General features: G+C 37.3%; 1 protein-coding gene across 1 annotated transcript in view; it reads right to left on the reverse strand.

Annotated features, from left to right (window-relative positions):
• Positions 1-2,697: 2,697 nt before the first annotated feature.
• The window catches only part of TTC39C (tetratricopeptide repeat domain 39C), a 36,612-nt gene continuing 20,582 nt past the window's right edge, over positions 2,698-18,727 (reverse strand). Inside the window, exons 7-14 of the mRNA XM_017831611.1 lie at positions 14,765-14,858; positions 13,848-13,955; positions 13,216-13,325; positions 12,407-12,530; positions 9,244-9,341; positions 8,233-8,337; positions 5,825-5,863; positions 2,698-5,279 (exon numbers count right to left, since the gene is read on the reverse strand). Of these exons, the coding sequence (XP_017687100.1) occupies positions 5,190-5,279; positions 5,825-5,863; positions 8,233-8,337; positions 9,244-9,341; positions 12,407-12,530; positions 13,216-13,325; positions 13,848-13,955; positions 14,765-14,858 (768 nt within the window). The 3' untranslated portion in view covers positions 2,698-5,189. The remainder of the gene's footprint in view (positions 5,280-5,824; positions 5,864-8,232; positions 8,338-9,243; positions 9,342-12,406; positions 12,531-13,215; positions 13,326-13,847; positions 13,956-14,764; positions 14,859-18,727) is intronic.

Consider the following 18,727-nt stretch of genomic DNA (forward strand, 5'->3'; position numbering starts at 1 on the left):
AAACTAGAAATTTTATCATTTTTTGAGTAGGGATAGTAATCCAAAGTCTGGATTTCTGTATTGAGAACATATGGGCGGAGCAGGACTTCATAAAGGCATTACACATACCTGCTAGTCATGTGGTTACTTCGAAACCATCCTCACTGAATACAGAGCAGAAGTTAAAACTTGTAAATTTGCTTCTTTGAAAAACTTTCAAAACTCTAGGTCTGCAAAACTCTGCGCAGCCAAAGCTTCAAAGACACTTAACTACAAATGTCATAAACCATAGAAAAATATATTATCAGAGGTAACAGAACCATAAACATCCATAAATATTTAAGAAGGCTGCAGGCCCTAACATAAAATTTTGTCGGTCTGAAACTTCAGAGCAGCTATATGAAAAAATGTCTGGAAACTAATTCACTGTGCTGGAACTTGAATGCTGGTTTTGGAAGCCATGGAGAATAATCTTATCAGCTACTCTACTGATTCATGTGCCCCTCTGGCCCCAAAGGGAAGAACCTGTCAGCCTACAAGTAGTCTGCCCAACTGAGGCCATTTACCTTGTCCTACCTACCACCTTTTGTCAAATCAAGGCCACAGATAAGCCATATTTTTCTACCAAAAAAAGGACCAGGTCAATCATTAACTGGGAAGAGATCTATGTCCCAGAAGTACAGCTATCTGTTTTCAATACAGTAAACATACTGCTTTTAGTGAAAGACTGCNGCAAAGTCTAACAACGTCTTTGTCCCTCCCTTCTCAAATCTTCAACTTAAGCCAGTTGGTTTTTCTCTCTGCCCACCTGGACATCTCCTACAGGTAAGCACAGCTTGCCAGAAATGACTGAAAAACACTGAGGACCAGCCAGTCCTGCTGAGTGGAGCAATTTATTTGACTGGAACACCATCTCGGAATGAGTTACATCAAAAGACACACAGCATTTTGGAAAAAGCAGCACTGAAAAACTTAGGGCTAACAGCTGTAGTAAGACAGCAGCACATGAACTCCTCCTGGCTAAAACGCACTGGCAGTTAAAACACAGAGGCTACGTAGGTCATAAAAATCTTGAGTACTAAGCAAAGGGGTTCTGAGCAGAAGCAGGGAAGCAATATGCAACTCTAATAGGCACCTACCCTGGTAACCTATGCTGGGTCCAGCTGTGAGGCCCAAACATACATTAAAAAAATGGTCAGAAATAGAAATAATTCAGCATTTAATTCTGGAAAGCCTGCCTCAAGTTGAATTTCCTACCATCTGCTGGGAAACGGGTGGGGTGGGGAAAAGGGGTGGTGAGTGGGAATAACACTTTTCACCATCTCCTAACAATGGCACACTTTTATAACTTCAACTGAACAAGTTCTGAAGTTCAGGGAAAATACAGATTCTCCAGGATTGTGACAAAGTTAGGCCTTTTGTAAAAGAACTTCATCTTTTTTTCCAGTGTATCTTGTACACCAGCTAATTTCACACAAGAATGTGCTTTGCCATAAATTAAGAGCATTGTATATAGACACAGATAACTCAGTGCAGAAACAGCAGCTTCTCATGCTTTTTGAATCTCTGTATAAAATACCATACTTTAATTGTCCTTTGATCAAAGGGAACCAGAACTAGAACTTGCCTGTGTATTTCCATATTCTGTAAGTCAACTTTTCCAGATAAAAGCAGTTTTTGAAGTATTTTCTAGCTCACCTGAAAACATGTGAATGCAAGACAATATTGCATAAGCATCTACTCAAACTGTAATGAGCAGTGAAACAATTGCCCTTTCTGCCTTTTTTTCCTAGAATTTATAGAAAATAAGTTGTCATACAGCTCCTTCAGGATGAAGGATCAGAGTCAGCATACCAGTTCATCTTACTCCTAAATTTCAGTGGAGTCTATTCCTCCTAAATTTCAGTTTTCCACTGTGGTCTAGGCTGCCTGAAAAGCTTCTGGCAGATGACAATGGCTGCCCAATTGCCTTAAAAGACAGATAAGCATACATTTACTTCTTAAGGTTAGGTTGAACAGTACCTGTTTGGGATTGCATAAGTTCTTGTGAAAGGGCTTCCTTCCGCTGTTAGTATTTCGGCATGGTGGCTGGAAAGGGAATCCAAGTGCTGCTTTCACCCCACTGCAAAGTTTGATTGGCACCCTTGTAACACCATGTACAGGCCCCTACACCAACCTAACACTTGCTCCTGTTCAAACTTCAAGCAGGTACAGAGCAATCTTTAAACACAAGTACAATCAATTGTTGGAAAGACAATCACATTGTTGTTAATTGAAAAGCAATTCAATACAGTATTTAGGGAATTTTATTTAGGAATAAAGCATAACTAGAATATGAAACAAGCATTCAAAGTCAGAGAGAGGAGAAATTAAAGTGCTTGCTTTAGAGTAAATTAGAAACATTTTTCAAAGGTGTAGGAATACAACAAATACAACTGTATGTGGTTCTTTTTCTTCAATGAACAAGTGAATTTCATGTGTTAAAAATGTCTCTTAGACCTTGTTCACTCTACGGTTGAGCTCAACATGACATGTAACTCACTTTCTAAACCAGAAGACTGTAATTATATTGGAAGAACAAAGACTAGAGGTAATTGCTGACTAGAAAACTTTGTTACAGAGTCACTTGACATCCCAGAAGTTTTCCCAATACTTGCTATCCTCTTGTTCAGGAGGCCACCAATTAAAAGACAAACTCAAGGAGCAAAGGAACAAAACTCATGTCCACATTTCTTTTAATTTTACTCAGAAATATAAAAGTGCAATTTCTGTAAATTAACAACGTTTACAGTACATCACAATAAATATGCCACCTTGTGACATCTAAAAAGTCTAGTTATTTATTTGAAAGGAGTCATATTGAGATAAAAACTGCATCAACATCAACAAAAAATAACCTGTCCCCGTAAAGATGGCCTTAACATATTAACTAGCAAGATGCATATTCCATTATTGCTATTAGACCATGCCTCCGAGTTCCAAAGTATAAAAACTTGACAGTTAACACAAAATACCGTTGAGATTTTTCTCATCACAGGCACAATCTAACATAAAAAATAATTTTGCAATTTACAATGTAGGAGATTCTCCTACGAGGAGAAGGAAAAAATAATTAATACAGAAACATACAGCTGTGATGATTTGCTAAGTCCACAGAAAAGCCGCAATTTGCACAGTTATTAAACTGTTACATGAACATATAGTGTCTTTCCCACTCCTGGCCTGGTGAGAACAGGCCTTTTAGTAAATTTACTACAATTTGCCAGCTACCTCCAAGTATGCAGACCTTAAATATCCCAACACAAATTGCATGCAGGTGCTTTGTGTCCTGAACAGCCTAGTCTCATATATTTAAGGAGTGTAAAGGATTTTTGCCAGTACTGTACTGTTTCCACCTATTTACCCAGAATAGACTGTGTCTTTGATTGCAAAACATTAAAAGTCAGATACGACAAAATAAGATTTCAAGTACCTTAAAGCCCATTTTTAAAATAATTTTTTGAACTCTAAGCAGTCACTATATATATACAATATACCATTTTCTAGTCAATACTTATTTGGATTGACCAAATAAGGTTGAACACTCATTTATGCCTAATTACTGTCAAAATGGAATAAAAAAACTCCAGTGTACTATCTGTAACACACCTAGATTATAGAAAAATAAAACTGCTTTTTTTAAGAGTCCCTCCTCTCCTTCAGGAACTGCAACAGAAGTGTTTACCTGCTCTAGTTTCATAGCAGAACTGAGTATTTCTAGAGAGAAATAAGTGTCTCAACCATTTCATCTGGCCTACGAAATAGGACATTACTTCTCTCCTCCGTATCAGTCTTGCTTTAGATGTAACCTCAAAAGCAAATCAATGAAGATTAGGTGTGGGCAAGGTCTAAAACTTTGGCAACATGCTTTCCAGAAAGGTAAGAAGAAAAAAAAATTTAAGCTACGGAACTGTTTAAGGCAACCTGACCAAAGTAAAGATAAGGCTTTTAGATAACTCTTTCCAAGGATATCCAGTTTTCTTCGCTTTGCAAAGTAATATAATTCAACTAACTTTCTGGTCAGATTTCCATTCGTAAGCTTCTTTTAAAAAATATTCACCTTCCTAGAATATGGTATTAACTGAATATAAAACATAAGAAAATAGTACGTATTACAGGCAATGGAAAAAAAGCTACAGATAAGCACACAGATGGCCAAGTATTAAAAATTATACGGTCAGGAGAAAAGTTTTAAGCTCTCTTGAGGTATAGCAATATCTTAACACCACAGGTTTGAAATACCATACAGAGACTCAGGATATCGTAGTATTGGTGTAACTACCAAAGCAAATTTTTGGGTTTGTGTTTTGTGGTTTGGTGTCTTTTTTTTTTTTTTAGAATACCTGTAAAGGTCACTGCTACAAAGATTGAGCAGCTTGAATGAAAAATACATAAAATTACTGTATCTGGCCTATGTATTTTAACATTACATTCAGAAAATTAAGAGTGGAAATAAGAACTGCCCACGCTGTAACTGCATGTCCAAGTATTTGACTGGAATGTACCAGAAGCAGAGATCATAAACATTGACATAAATTCATATCATGAATCTGAGCTGGGTTGGGAGGGATGAGACAGAAAATGGAAGCCAATGAGAGGTTTAAAATTCACACATTAGTAATCATGAGGTAACTGACATAAGCCACTAAAATTTAGTAAGATCTGCTTTTTGTGGCTGAACAGTTTTCCTCCTCCTGTGTATTGGCAAATGTGTAAAGAAAAAGAAGTATTCTGACCATTTCCAACTTCAACATTTACACCAATTACTTTTATTGTATTATTCTAATCAAACCAGAAGTGCTCCCCTTGGCATATTTTAGATCTAGATCTGTTTTAAAAGGTAAAAATCACATTTGCCAATATTGTTTAAGTAAATTACGTGTGCTTCTTTAGGCTCACCCACAGTTGCAAGCAATTGTGTTCAGCTTGGTTTAAACAAAATAAAAAACAATGAGTTAAAAACACAAGGTCACTTAACCTTCTTCCTGGTTGATTTACCTTTAGTTAAAATTGTAATGTTTTACTAAGCCATACCAACTCTGACCATACTGGGAAAGTGTCTCTGGCACAAGTGGTTTTCAGAAGAAAAGCTGGTCTTCCCAACAGCTCTTTCTTCTGCTTCATCCTAAAGTGCAGAAACTGTGGGAAAGGATAACAAGACTTGCTGTTCATCACTGTGGAACTACTTCCCTTAGAGAGGCTAAGGCTGCATGTATGCGGACGTGCAATCTGTTCTCAAAGTCATAGCCAGAAAATTCCTCCTGGGGGGAAAAAAAAAACAAGAAAAAAAACACCAAACATATAACTGTTAGCCTCCTTCACTTCAGGACATGAAGACAATTTTGCTACTAGTGCTTAAGAAGTCATGTTACAAAAGAGCCCAAAAGAAAAGAGGTGAACTGGAGATTGCATGTTGCAATATCCCGACGTTACCCAAAGCAAAAGAATTATTAGAGATATTCAAAAAGCTCTAGCCCAAGGCAGGAACCAGTTGGAACTGACAAGGAGTGAAGAGCTGTCATTTTCAAAATTTCTGTAGCAAAATCTTAGTTGAAAAAAGCAAGGTTCTAACAGTCCAGGAGAGGTCACTAAAATGGGCTCTGCTATGACTGACCTAGGAATACATAGCTATGTAACATACATAAGTGTGGATCATATACATACATTCATGCATATCTATATGATAGTGTTGTAGGCTATAGGGGAGGGACACCACCACTTAACATCCACTCCGCCTGCCCCAAAACCACAACCTCCCAAATGCCCTCATCTCAAAAATCTAAATTTGAAAGTGCCTGGTTTTTACCTTGGCTTGGAGCAGTAAGGTTTTGCCTCTTGGCACAGTCTATGAAAAGACAAACACTGCATTAGAAACACATCAAAAATGTTACAGAAAATATCTTAAGTAAAGGACATGGTCAGTCTGGAGTAGCACCCCTATCATGAAAAAAGGTACTGAGCAGACAAAAGCCTCTCAAATTAGGAAACTAGAAATATTAATGAGGCACCCAAGACAGTATTATGTATTTCTAGTCTATAGAAAATGCAAGTCGCTGCCGATGATGGTGAGCTACAAGAATGTATAAGGGAACAAACGAGGCTACAAATAATTGACTAATTGATCATTACAGTAGTTTTTGTTTCTTAATTAAAGTTTAAGCCACTTATTTACAAAAAAAGTTAATGGATATTAAGCATTAAGAGTTGTTCCAGAAATTTCAATTTCAAACTCTTATGGAAATAAAAATATATTTGCAGATTAATATTTACTGCTGAGAAGCTCCTGTTTTATTTCTTATATAGTACATCTTTAATTTAAGCCTTACAAATAAATAAGATATAGAAAAATGAAGTTCCCTTATTCATATGTACCTAAATATGACTGTATCTAGTTTTACTGGTTACATTACACTCAGTGTCTAAGACAACTACAAAAACATCTGTAAATTTCAAGATTTTAATATGGTTACATCAAGAAGAACTTGATTAGAATTCAATTTAAAATAACAAAGATGATCCAGATGACATGGTAAATCAAACATGTAATTATGCTTAACAATAACTTGAAAGCAAAGTAAATTTAATAACAGCATGGTTTTTATACTAAAATGCATAGTATAAATTTAATACTAAAATTGCTCAGGTCTGTAATATGCTCTGCCTCTCTTGTAAATGTGATTCATAAAATCCTATTCCTTTCTTAGCCATTGTAGAGCTCTACCAGGACACCGCAGTTAGTAAATGAAATTTTCTATAAACAGCATCCACTTGCCTCTAATTCTAGCTCTTGCTTTTCCCTATCTCATCCCACTCTATTCAAGTTAAGCATCATTTATCTCCTCATTGCCTAAGTGCCACAAGAGGGAGTTTTCTGCATGTCCTTCATACACTAAGCACTACCACAGGTTCCCTATAGCGCTACGTGCCAAGCTTGTGCAGCCCTCAAAGACCCAATATGAGGCACGTTTGGTTACTGTGTGCACATCCTACATGTAAAGCAGGAGGAAGGAAGGACTGCTCTCATATTCTCCAAATAACCACATAACTTCACTACCCACCACACCCTTTATTTAGAGACACCTGACACCATCAAATTTAAACAGGAACATGGAAAAAAAGGCAGAAAGAATAATACAGGACTCAGACCTCCCTTCTAGGCTTCAAGGCCCAGCTCCAAGTTTTAGGGCAGCAGACTTTTCAAAAAGTACATTTACTTTTAAAAGCATTTTCTAATTCTGTCCTTTGTCATGACAATCATTTTTATTGAGAGAGGGGAAGGTTCAGCTCAGATGATTATACGTGACAACATCAAAACCAACTGAAAACAGAATCTTAAGAATATGAGAAACTATCAACACAACTACTTCTTAAGAATATGAGATATTATCAGCCTAACCATACACTACATACAATGAAGGGGGGTTCAAGTCACTACCCTGTAACCACTTCCTCCAACTTTCAATCTGATTAAGGATGTACTACACAAGGTGGCATAAACTCCAAGTAGTGCTGTTACACGTTTGAGGAAGGAAAACATCACAAATGCACAAGTGGTGCACAAGCTGCTCTACTCTTAAGATTCTCCAGATTTCCTAGGAGGCAGAGTACGTGCAAAGACCTAAACAATCAAATGTATCATCAGCCAAGCCATTTGGACAGTCTGAAAGCCAGGTGGATTATCTTCCTCTTCACCCTGAACAACAAAACCCTCACTAGTCAGGGTGAAAATCAAAATGTTCATATAGCAATCTATAATGGAATTTAAATGACTGAAAACACTTGCTATTTTAGGAAGGCATCAAATTCTATTTGGAAAGGATAACTACAAGCATTCTTTGAGCTTGAATGGCATCCAACAGGATTTTAAATAGGTAAGAAAATGACCCTAAGCATCCATGATACTAAATACCACCTGTAGACAAGAAATCCCCGCCTACCCAAGGCATTCTGGCCAGGCTTTTTTTGCCACCAGCAGCAGGAACACTCTCTATATTGAAAAAATAAGACATTGTTACCTTAAATACATTCCATTTCTTGGACTGAAAAAAACCAAAACCTAAACACAAAATAGTAATTTTCTTTACAGTAGGTATAAAACAAATTCTTAAAACTTCACATACATTATCACCCATAAATTTTGTTTCATTCTTTATATAGTGGTATGCTGACTCCTTATGCTCATTTTAAGAGTTTAAAAACAGTTTATGCTATTACCTCTGGATTGTCTAACAGAATACAGCCAAGTTCATAGCAAGCATATGGCTGGACGTACAAGTTGCTTTGACGGCAGAGTTCATCTTTTGCAGCTCGCTGAAAGTACTGTAAAAATGAAAGGGAAAAAAACCAAAAAACTGCAGTAATTTATTAAAATTGACTGTTTGATACTTCAAAACAATTAAGAAGCACCATTCAACTTTAAGCATTAGAAATTAGCCAAAGCTAAATTAAGAATACATTAAAAATTTACAACAGTATAGATTCCTAGATGGTTTTACCAACACTACTGTATCAAGGCAAAATAACTTGTCTGGATTTTAACAAAGTAACATATTGAGTGTTTCAAGAGTTTTCCAACTTCATATTGAAAAAATATTAGATCTAACAAGGAACTTTAACATCAGTGATGAAGTACCTAGATTATTTAAGGTATGCTTGAGAGAAATGAGAAGGGGGGAGGGATTCAAAGCCAGCATCTTGCTGCATATGTGAATTGTATTCCATTTTGAGGAGGAAAAAGGAAAGCTCTGCCTACGGAGCAAAACCTGAAGCAGTGGCAAATTTTTTCTTTGGTATGTGTGCTAAAAATCAAATCTCTCAGTGTCTAGTAGTCCTGGAGAAGCAGCAAATGTGTGCCTTCAAAAGGTCAACCTCCAAGGTACTTTTTTAAAAAAAAGATTAATTTTCATTGTTGGACAAAGTAAATCTAGCAGAGCAAGAACTTTGTTATAACTTTTATCTTCCTACCTTCCCCTTAACTCTTTCTACTATAAGCCACATTGGTTGCCATGGTCATTCAGCACAGTGAACTACTTTTACAACACAGAATATAATGACAGCATGTTAAACCAAAAGATTTTAGAAGAACCTGTTAGAATTCACAAACCAGAATGATTACTAGCACTGAAAACTAATGACTTGCTTAACACTTACTCAACAATATTTACTGTTTAACAGAATAGCTTGTAAAACAGGATTAATGGTGTAAATTACCATTTAACAACTTACCTGAATGGCATCTTCAGAATTTCCTAAACATTTGTGTATGGCACCAAGAAGCAAATTCCTCAAACCAACAGCCGATGAATCATCAACATCCTGACAAGCTTAATGAAAAGGTTCCAGTAAACAAACAAGATGGATTGAAATCCTTCCTTAGACAAGAACTGTGGCCTATGGTGTGTTTTAGTCCAATGTTTAAATTTAACCAAAGGAGATGCTAGTAACATTAACATAAAGCAAAGTAATTTGTCTTCTTTTAAATACAACCCATTTTGTATGAACTTCATCAAGAAATCTTGTGACTCATGAGAGCAATTCCTAACAGGAATTAATGAGCTGAAGTCAAAGGAAGTTGGTGTATTCTTCTCACAAGTAGAGGAGAATCCATTTCTCTACCAGTCTTTGAAATAACCACTAAAAAGCCAAGCTAAGAAACAATCACCTCCTTCTGGTGTTATGGGAAACTGGTTTGTCCCACACATTGAAAAAAAAATACACAGTCCCAAATTATGAGGAGCACAGGGCAAACAGTTCAGACAAACCTGATTTGTTCTGAACTGAAGCCAAGTGACAGACGCACAAAAATCTGTACTGGACCTAAAAACCCAGACTAGGGTATTTTGGCATCACGATTCTCAGTGATGACGAGACAATAAGGCTTATTTGCCAGACCTTAGCTGGTCAACGATCCAGGGACAGACTGTGCCTCAGCTGAGTAGTGCTCTGTTTCCAGGAAAACCTGTATCACAATGCATGAACAGTTTGTAGATGAATCAGGCTCCATTTTGATCAAGCTTATTAGAGCCAGCTCTGTTAAACCAGGACTAGTCCCATGAGGACCCATTCACACTTGTCAGCACCATCACCTCCAAGAAGGCAAGGGTACAGGGAGGCCTGCAGGCCTTTTCATCACTTAACTGCTGTCTCTGGAGCAGTACAGCTCCTTAAACATTTTGCCTCATTGCATAAACCCTGCCAGATCTTAACCAGCTCTGCATTCACAGTTAATCCATAACCCAAAGAAGCCATCTATGGATAACTAAGAGTTGGCTGCATGACCTATTTGGGCTGACAACTCATCATTGCAAGGCTTGAGTTACTTGGTGTTTTACTTACAGGGATACAGGTGGATACAAATTATTCTTTTAAGTCAAGTTCTAGCCCTGAGGAAAACCCTGGAAATCCACCACAGCAAATTACAACTCAGTTGTTCATGAGAAGAGGAAACAAATATATAAAAAAAATTCCTTATCATCCATATTCTTGAGATACACATAAGGTGTATCAAAAACAGTCTCACTGCGCACATCTTCAGCCAGGGATGGCTGATGCAGACCTGTCAGTGTCAAACTTAGAAGAAGTTTATTTCTGAATTTTCATCTGTACTGCTATTTCATATTAAAATGTGAACCACTGACTAGATAGAAGCTTATACAAGGGAGATCTACACTGCTTCTGGGTGTGCAGGAGAGAACACATACTCTTTACACCCTCAAAAGCTGACTGTTCTGAAGGTGAATGACAGCCAAAAAAAATCGTCACATTTATTTTTATGTGAGTAAATCTGCTTTTAAAGCCTACCATTACCTTTGTGACTAGAAAACTAGAGATCTGAATATAACCCACTGCCATCACTCAATTTAAACAGACAAATTATCTTAAATTAAAACCAGAACAAAACACCACTACTAGTCCTGACTCTCAACTTCAAGACTGGTAGTTTTCTAGCTTAACATGAAAATTGCATACAATCCCCAAGACTTCACAACTACCAAAAAAAAAAAAAAGACAACCCCACAGGAGACAATTTTTGTTTTATTTTCTAAATGAGCAAGTAATTATCTAGAAATAATAATAATAAAAAATAAATTTAAAAAGAGAGGATTTTAGAATGGTTTGGGTTGGAAGGGACCTTAAAGATCTTGTAGATCCACCTCCCTTGCCCTTTTGCAGGGACACCTTTCACTAGACCAGGTTGCTCAAAGCCTCATCCAGATTGCTCAAAGTCTCATCCAGCCTGGCCTTGAACACTCCCAGGGATGGGACATCCACAGCTTCTCTTAGCAACATGTGTCAGTGCCCTCACCCTCACAATAATTTCTTCCTAATACCTAATCTAAATCTGTCCTCTTTCAGTTTGAGGCCATTCCCCCTTGTCCTATCAGTACATGCCCTTGTAAAAAGGGCCTTTCCTGCTCTCTTGCTGTACACCTTTAAGTACTGAAAGATGCTCTGAAGTCTGCCTGAAGCCTTCTCTGCTCCAGGCTAAACAGCTCCAACTTTCTCAGCCTGTCTTCATAGGAGAGGTGTTTCAGCCCTCTGATCATCTGTGTGTGCCTTATCTGGATCTGCTCCAACAAGTCCATGTCTCTTCCTGTGCTGAGGATCCCAGAGATGGATGCAGTACTTCAGGTGGGATCTCACAAGGTCTCACAAGAGCAGAGTAGAGGGGCAGAATCATCTCCCTCTATCTGCTGCCCATGCTGCTTGTGATGCAGCCCAGGATGCAGTTGGCCTTCTGGGCTGGGAGCTCACGTTGCCAGCTCACATTGAGCTTCTCTTCAGCCAATTTGAAACTGTTTGCAGAATGTAAACAAGAGTGACTGCTGGATGGAGGGAGAAGTACAGTAAACCTCATGATAAACACTGCTACCACAATCTTCATGTGACAGATATCTGAAGACATCTGGAGACTAAGAAAGAGGCAATCATTCACCACTACCAAGGTCCCAGCAGCCAAGATAAACAGAACGCCTATCATGTCATAGATGACCTCACAAGCGACCCACTTCCTCTTAGAAGAAAACTGACGAGCAGAAACAAATCGGTAGATTTATTTTGTTATTTTTTAGCTACGTTTAAATTAGTTATATTTTGTTTAGTGACTCGGAACAGTAACTATCGCGCTATTGTTTCATTTTAAACAATGATTAACAAACAACTATATGCAGCAGGCAATGAAGCATTAAGCTGAATCGTAATAGGCCATCATTCTATGGTTACTCTAAGTGTATTTTGCTATGACACATACACACAAGTTTAACTTTTCGTGCTACTACGATCAGCTACTCCACACAACAGAATAAAATTATACACCCACCTTTTAAGAAGTAAATAAATAAATCAAGCTTATACCATGATAAACCTTATAAATAAATCAATATTATACCTTGACTCATATGCTGTAAGTTCGAGAGGGAACAGTTTGGAAGGGCCTTCCATAAGTATAATACTTCAATGGATGCCAGGACACACAGCTCTTTGGTCGGCATTTGTTTTCTAAATCTATCTGCCTGCAAAGTGGGGAGAAAGAAGGAAGGGAGATCCATCATTTATCCTTTTATGGGGTCATAATATTCCCAAACAATATATCACAAACAGTAATTTTAACTGTTTCATAAAGTCACACAACAATTCTATGAAAGTAAGTCAATGGTAACTTAGCTTAAAGACTTTTAGACTAAAAAGCAAAAATCTGTCAACTAATTTAGGAGCTTACCTATTGATCAAAATTAAAACTTCCTTGTATGCAGCCTGACCAGTTTTACTGTATTTCACAGTCCCCACTACGCAATGATTGGATGCTGAAACAGTAACATCTGCAAGGTATCAGATGGGAGCTATTTCCTAGACAACTCCTAGCTTTCAAAAAGAACTAAGGCTTTTACAATCAAGACAAGATAAAAAGGAGTAAGGAAGGCAAAGCTAGAAGGAAAATTACCAAAGCAACTACAGTATCATGTATTTTTATCTTTACTAATGACTTCAGTTGTAAAGTGAATAGATAATTCACATTTCCTTTGCTAGATCCTTCAAATACATTTGACACTATTCTTTTTCCATCCTTCTTTTTCCTTCCCACTAATTCTACAGAAGCAACACAAAAGAAAACAGATACATCCTTCAAAAAGAAAATACTGTTGAAGAACTGAAATGTTATTACTGCACCAAAACAAGTCAGCCTATGCTAAAACTAACCTTTTTCACTGAAAATTGTTCAATTTGATTGTTTTTTCTTTTGAAAAGCTTCTGAACTTCCTTGAACACATTCTGAGCACCACTGACATCACCAGTGGCTCCTTGACACACTGTAAGAACACAGAAATATGTTAACACTACTGGGATACAAAACACGAAAAATTAAGATTAGATATCACATGGTCACAGAAAAACAAACACACTCACTTCAAGAAAGTGTCTAGACCGAGGATCTGACAAACATGATAATCCCAACTTCCCCAGGTACCCTCTGTGATTACTAACAAGTCAGTACTACTTTTGTATAACCATTAAAGGAAGTAATACCACCAAGCCTCTAAAGATTTATTTATTAGATCTTTGCAATACAGCTGTTACATGTCACTACACTGACAATCCTAATTGTATCTACATCGAGAGGGCGTACACACAGGCATGTACACGTGTGAGCACGCAAGTGTTCATTATATAAACAAACAAAATTATCCAAGTCAAGTCTGGCACAAAGCTGCAAAAGCAGCAGGCAGTGTGGAAGGCACTGCACACACTAGCAAGTTTCCCAAAACAAAACAGTGCCAAAACCTTAGCACATCACTGATTTATCATCTACCCAACACACTGAATGTACTCACCTGCTGTTAAATACGCATAGTAGCATTGGGACCACCTGGATTCATTTTTAAGCCTTTCGAAGGATTCAAATGCATCTTTGAAGTTCATCTCTATCATGCTGCACCAACCTAGAAGCAAAACTGATTTAATTCCAGGGAAAGTACAGTAATTCAAATTTGGTGTCAACATTATTGAAACACACAGTCTATTAGGAGAGCTGGAGCTACTTTAACAATTACAACAGTAACTGGAAAATTAAAAACAATGTAAATGAACTACATATATTTAGAGCCTGGTTTAAATTTACTGAGAAATTCTGAATTACAAGATTCCATACAAAACAATGAATCCACTTCAGAGCAACAACAAATCTATACAGCTACCAAAACCTTTTTTAAAATTTAGATACAATATTTTGTAGGATACTAAAACTTAAAAAGCTACTACTTGTTCCTTTATTATTTCCCACTGTCACAAATTCCCATTTACAGCTTGAAGCAACATATCTTCTCCACTCTAAAGAGCTGTATGCAAGATCATATAGCGTATACTACTACTGAGAGAAGGAAATGAACATGAAATACAGATCCTGCAAACTGTGAAGGTTTAGACTGATTACTTTTTGGTAGAGAAATGATGATTCCATGGACAAATTAAATGAGTTAATTTCTAATTTTAAATAATATTCAGTAAGCGAACAGTGTGCCCTTTATTCCACAGTCTGATTTTGCATCACCTTGTGTTTGCAGAAAAATTTATTATGAAAAATACTTGCCCAAACAAGAAGATAGGTTTATTACCATAATCCATCCAAGACAAAGGCCAGTGTTCTAAAACCTTTTTAAAAATCATCATAAAAAGAATCCAGTTTGCTTATTGAAGTTGCCAATCTAAACTTGAAAATGAGCCACTTATGGCGTAAACATATCCAACGTACCTATTTCATATAAGCAGACATGCTGAATCTCCCTTTGGTCTGTTGCAAGTTCCAAAGCAGTATGAAATGAGGTCAAGGCACTATTGATTTGACACTAACAAAAGTGAAAGAAGAATAAAAAAAAAATCAGACTGAAATTTAAAATTTGTTCGATAATTTGATTTTGATAAAGAAAACAATCAGATTTCTGTTAATAGGAAATTAAACATAATAGAAGAGTTTACCAGTGTAGCAACAGCCAGTTCAGATTATCTCTCAACCTTACAAGTAAGTGACTGTATTTTCTATTACGTCAGAAATTCCTTGGTTTTGTGCAGTAAGCTTTAGGGTAGTCTCATTTTTACGCTTATTAGTCATTCCACCTTTAGAAGTCATATTTTTAGCATCTGCCAATGAAGTTTAGCTTTCTGCACAATAAGGGTACCATTAGTGTTTTATTTATTTTGAACTTTTCACCTTTTCCCATATCCCTCAGCAACCACTTTAAGCAGCAGTTAATAGAGAATTCATAAATGCTGCATGACACATTAGAAGATAAAAAGGTACATGAGAGAAAAAAAGAACATTTTGATAAAATCATTAGTTAGCAACAGCTTAGCAAAAAGAGGCTGACATCCTTCTAAGAACTAGAATGATAGTTCTTTTGACTACCTTAATTTCTAGTTTTCCCAGACTAGGATGGGATTTGTCCATACCAGTCATTATGGGGAGGGAATGCAAAACAATATTTGTTTTACATATACATACTGTATATTCCAATATGGCCTGTACCTGCTTTAATAGCATTCCTATATTTATTCTCACATACAATTATAATAATTTATATTACAGAAGAATTTTTAAGCCCCTGTCTGCTGACTAAGCAGGTAAGTGAAAGAAACCCTTGCAAGGGCAAACCCATGATCTGTGCAAGCATAACTGAATTCAAAAATTCCTACACAAATCTGCAGAATTGTATCTTAAGTCCATGAATACACAGAGCTCTGAAGTGATTTTTTAGGTTTTCTCCTTTGTCTCATCAGGGAAAACTGTTTTAGATGCTAAAGAACAGTCTCATTGAAAATAATACATACTGCATCAAGACAGCACAACAGGCAGCAAAGGGATCCACACCTGTACCAACATAAACACTGTACCCTTAGAAAATACAGTGGTGATGAAACTAAGATGCTTGTTGGCAAGGCAGAATGTGAGTTATATTTGCCCTCAAAATTACCAGGAAGTCTGAGCCATGTACACCTCGTTTACTTTTGTAGCAGCACATTCTCTCCACTACACATTATCCCAACATGCCTTCCTAGAAAATAACTGTTATGGGCCCAATCTTACAGAAAAATATAACGTCAGTTTAGAACTTTATCTTTGTGCCAGGAAGTTCAAAAGCTTATCTGTAAATCTATGTTTTGAATGATTCTGAGGAGAATGGAAAAAAGAAAGAGAAAATCTAAATATTTAGCCCTCTTTGAAGATACTTTGCCTTCTAAAATCCTGAACATTTCAAACCAGAATTCACTTATTTGTAGGACATGTTATTCCACACAATGACTACTTGGCAATTAAATCATTGTCTGCAATGCCATACACCAGCCTGGGGCAGTACATGAAACACCAACCACTCAATACAAGTCCAGTTGGTTGAATATTCAATCTTCTATAATCTATCCTTTTAACTGTCTAGATCTCACAAGTGTTTTGACATCTGTCTAACTTTTCCTTCAGCACCAATCTCGGTTAAGTATGTTTCAGAGACATTCCTTAATAAATACAGTTTTAAACATCTCTAGGGATTGTGACAATGTGCGGGAATATGAATTTTTACTCTTAGTGTTAATTCTTAAATTAATTACTATTTGTTTACTGTTTCAAAGAATAAACAGAAAGGATTATAAAGTCTCAAGAGTCTGCAAATATAACATCTTACCTGCACCTGAAACTGATGTTCCTGAGATTTATAAATATATATAGACACACTTTTAATTCCTTCAACAGGCACTAACTACTCATGCCTCTCTTGGACATAATACAAAGACAAAAAAGCCCATTAAGACATAAAATGTGTAATTTACAGAATTATATAACCATAAAAAAGATTAATAAAGCTAATGTGAGAACCCTAATCTTACATTTCTTGACTTCACTCTAAAACTGAAAGCACCCCAACCCATCAACTAAGCATCTACAGAGCTTACCAGGCCCAAGCGGCTTCCCGAGCCAACACACATTTCCCCAAAGAGTTGTTCTGAAATCTCAGGACACTGTTCCTTCTCCCAGAACGTTTCTATTCTCAATCAGCACTCTGAATTTGTAAAGCTCTTAAGAACTCACGTTCAAAATTAAGGGGAAACCAGAAAGTAGTTTCCTGCTAAAAGGCAACAATTTACACCAGAGAACACTATATGGACATTTCAAAGCCTCTGTTTTCTATTCCTTAGCACACAGAAACCCATTTTTTCTTAGACATGACACAAAATCAAAATAGAATAAAACTAGGATACTGTACTTTGTAGCCTAGAACAAGTAACTAGAAAAGCCAGCACAATTCTTGTAAATAAACCTTGACATTACACAAGCCCTGCAAATTTCTTAACTTTAGACATCACTGACTTTCTTCCAGAAAGTTCACTTAAGACTTTTCAATGCTTACTATTACTCTTGCCCTCAGTCTACTTTTCCATATCACAGCCTCTTACTCCTAAATAAGAATGATACCACTGATACAAAAATGTCTACAAAAAGTAACTAAAAAACCAAGAGTACCTGTCAGCATTACATTTAAGCACAGTGAACATTTTCAGAAGCCTGCACATCCCACACACTTTCATACACCTGAATGTATGAATGGTGTTTTGCCCATCAGGTGGAGTATGTGGTACTTTTCCATTCAGACTCTTTACATGCACCTATACCCATTGAACTCCATGGATCAAGCCCCAGAACCCAAGTTTTTTGTCCCAGCCCTAAAGATTTCTTATTGTTTATATATACATATGCAGAGTCTGTTCCTAATCAAAGAGAAACAATAGCTTCAAATAGTGTTGCTGTTAAGGAAAAAAGAAAAAAAAAAGGGATTGCAAAATTGCAAGCCGAAAAGCAGAAATAGGTAAGATCCAGAACACCACCTCTCACTCTGCCTTCTCCCAGCTCCAGGTATACTTTTATGTACATATAGGTTAAAGTACAGACTTCCCAATTTTGGTAAGCCACCTCAAATAATATTCCCATGCCCAGTGGAAAGAATTTAAACCTACTGGTGCACTAACAGTTTCAAGAAAGGCAATATAAGCACTTCCCAGGCTTTGCAGGAGCTCTCCTCGCTCACCTCGGAAATGAGAAGGAAATTACAACTCACCATATTAGTCTGTAATCTATGAGTATCTGAGCACTTCTGGTTCAGAACCACAGCAGCATTTAGGTTGAAAAAGACCTCCAAGATCATACAGTCCAAACTCTGATTGATCACCACGTTGTCAACTAAACCAGAGAACTAAGTGCCACATACAGTTGTTTCTTGAGCACCTCCAGGGATGGTGACTCCACCACCTCCCTGGGCAGTTTGTCCCAACGCTTAACAACCCCCTCTGTGAAAAAATTCTTTCTGATGTCCAACCTGAACCTCCCTTGGCACAGCTTGAAGCTGTGTCCTCTCATCCTGTCACTTTTTGCCTAGGAGAAGTGGCTGACTCCCACCTGGCTACAACCTCCTTTCAGGCAGCACTTGTAGACAGTGATAAAATACTCCCTGAGCATCCTTTTCTCCAGGCTAAACAACCCCAGCTCCCTCAGCCACTCTTCACAGGAACTGAGCTCCAGACCCTTCACCAGCTTTGTTGCCCTTCTCTGGACACTCTCCAGCACCTCAGTGTTTTTCTTGCAGTGAGAGGCCAGAACTAGAGACAGGACTCAAGGTGCAGCCTCACCTGTGCTGAGTACAGGGCAACAATCACTTCCCTGTTCCTGCTGGCC

This window comes from Lepidothrix coronata, unplaced genomic scaffold (assembly GCF_001604755.1).
Source record: "Lepidothrix coronata isolate B3197 unplaced genomic scaffold, Lepidothrix_coronata-1.0 Scaffold6, whole genome shotgun sequence".
In the NCBI taxonomy this organism is placed as follows: domain Eukaryota; kingdom Metazoa; phylum Chordata; class Aves; order Passeriformes; family Pipridae; genus Lepidothrix; species Lepidothrix coronata.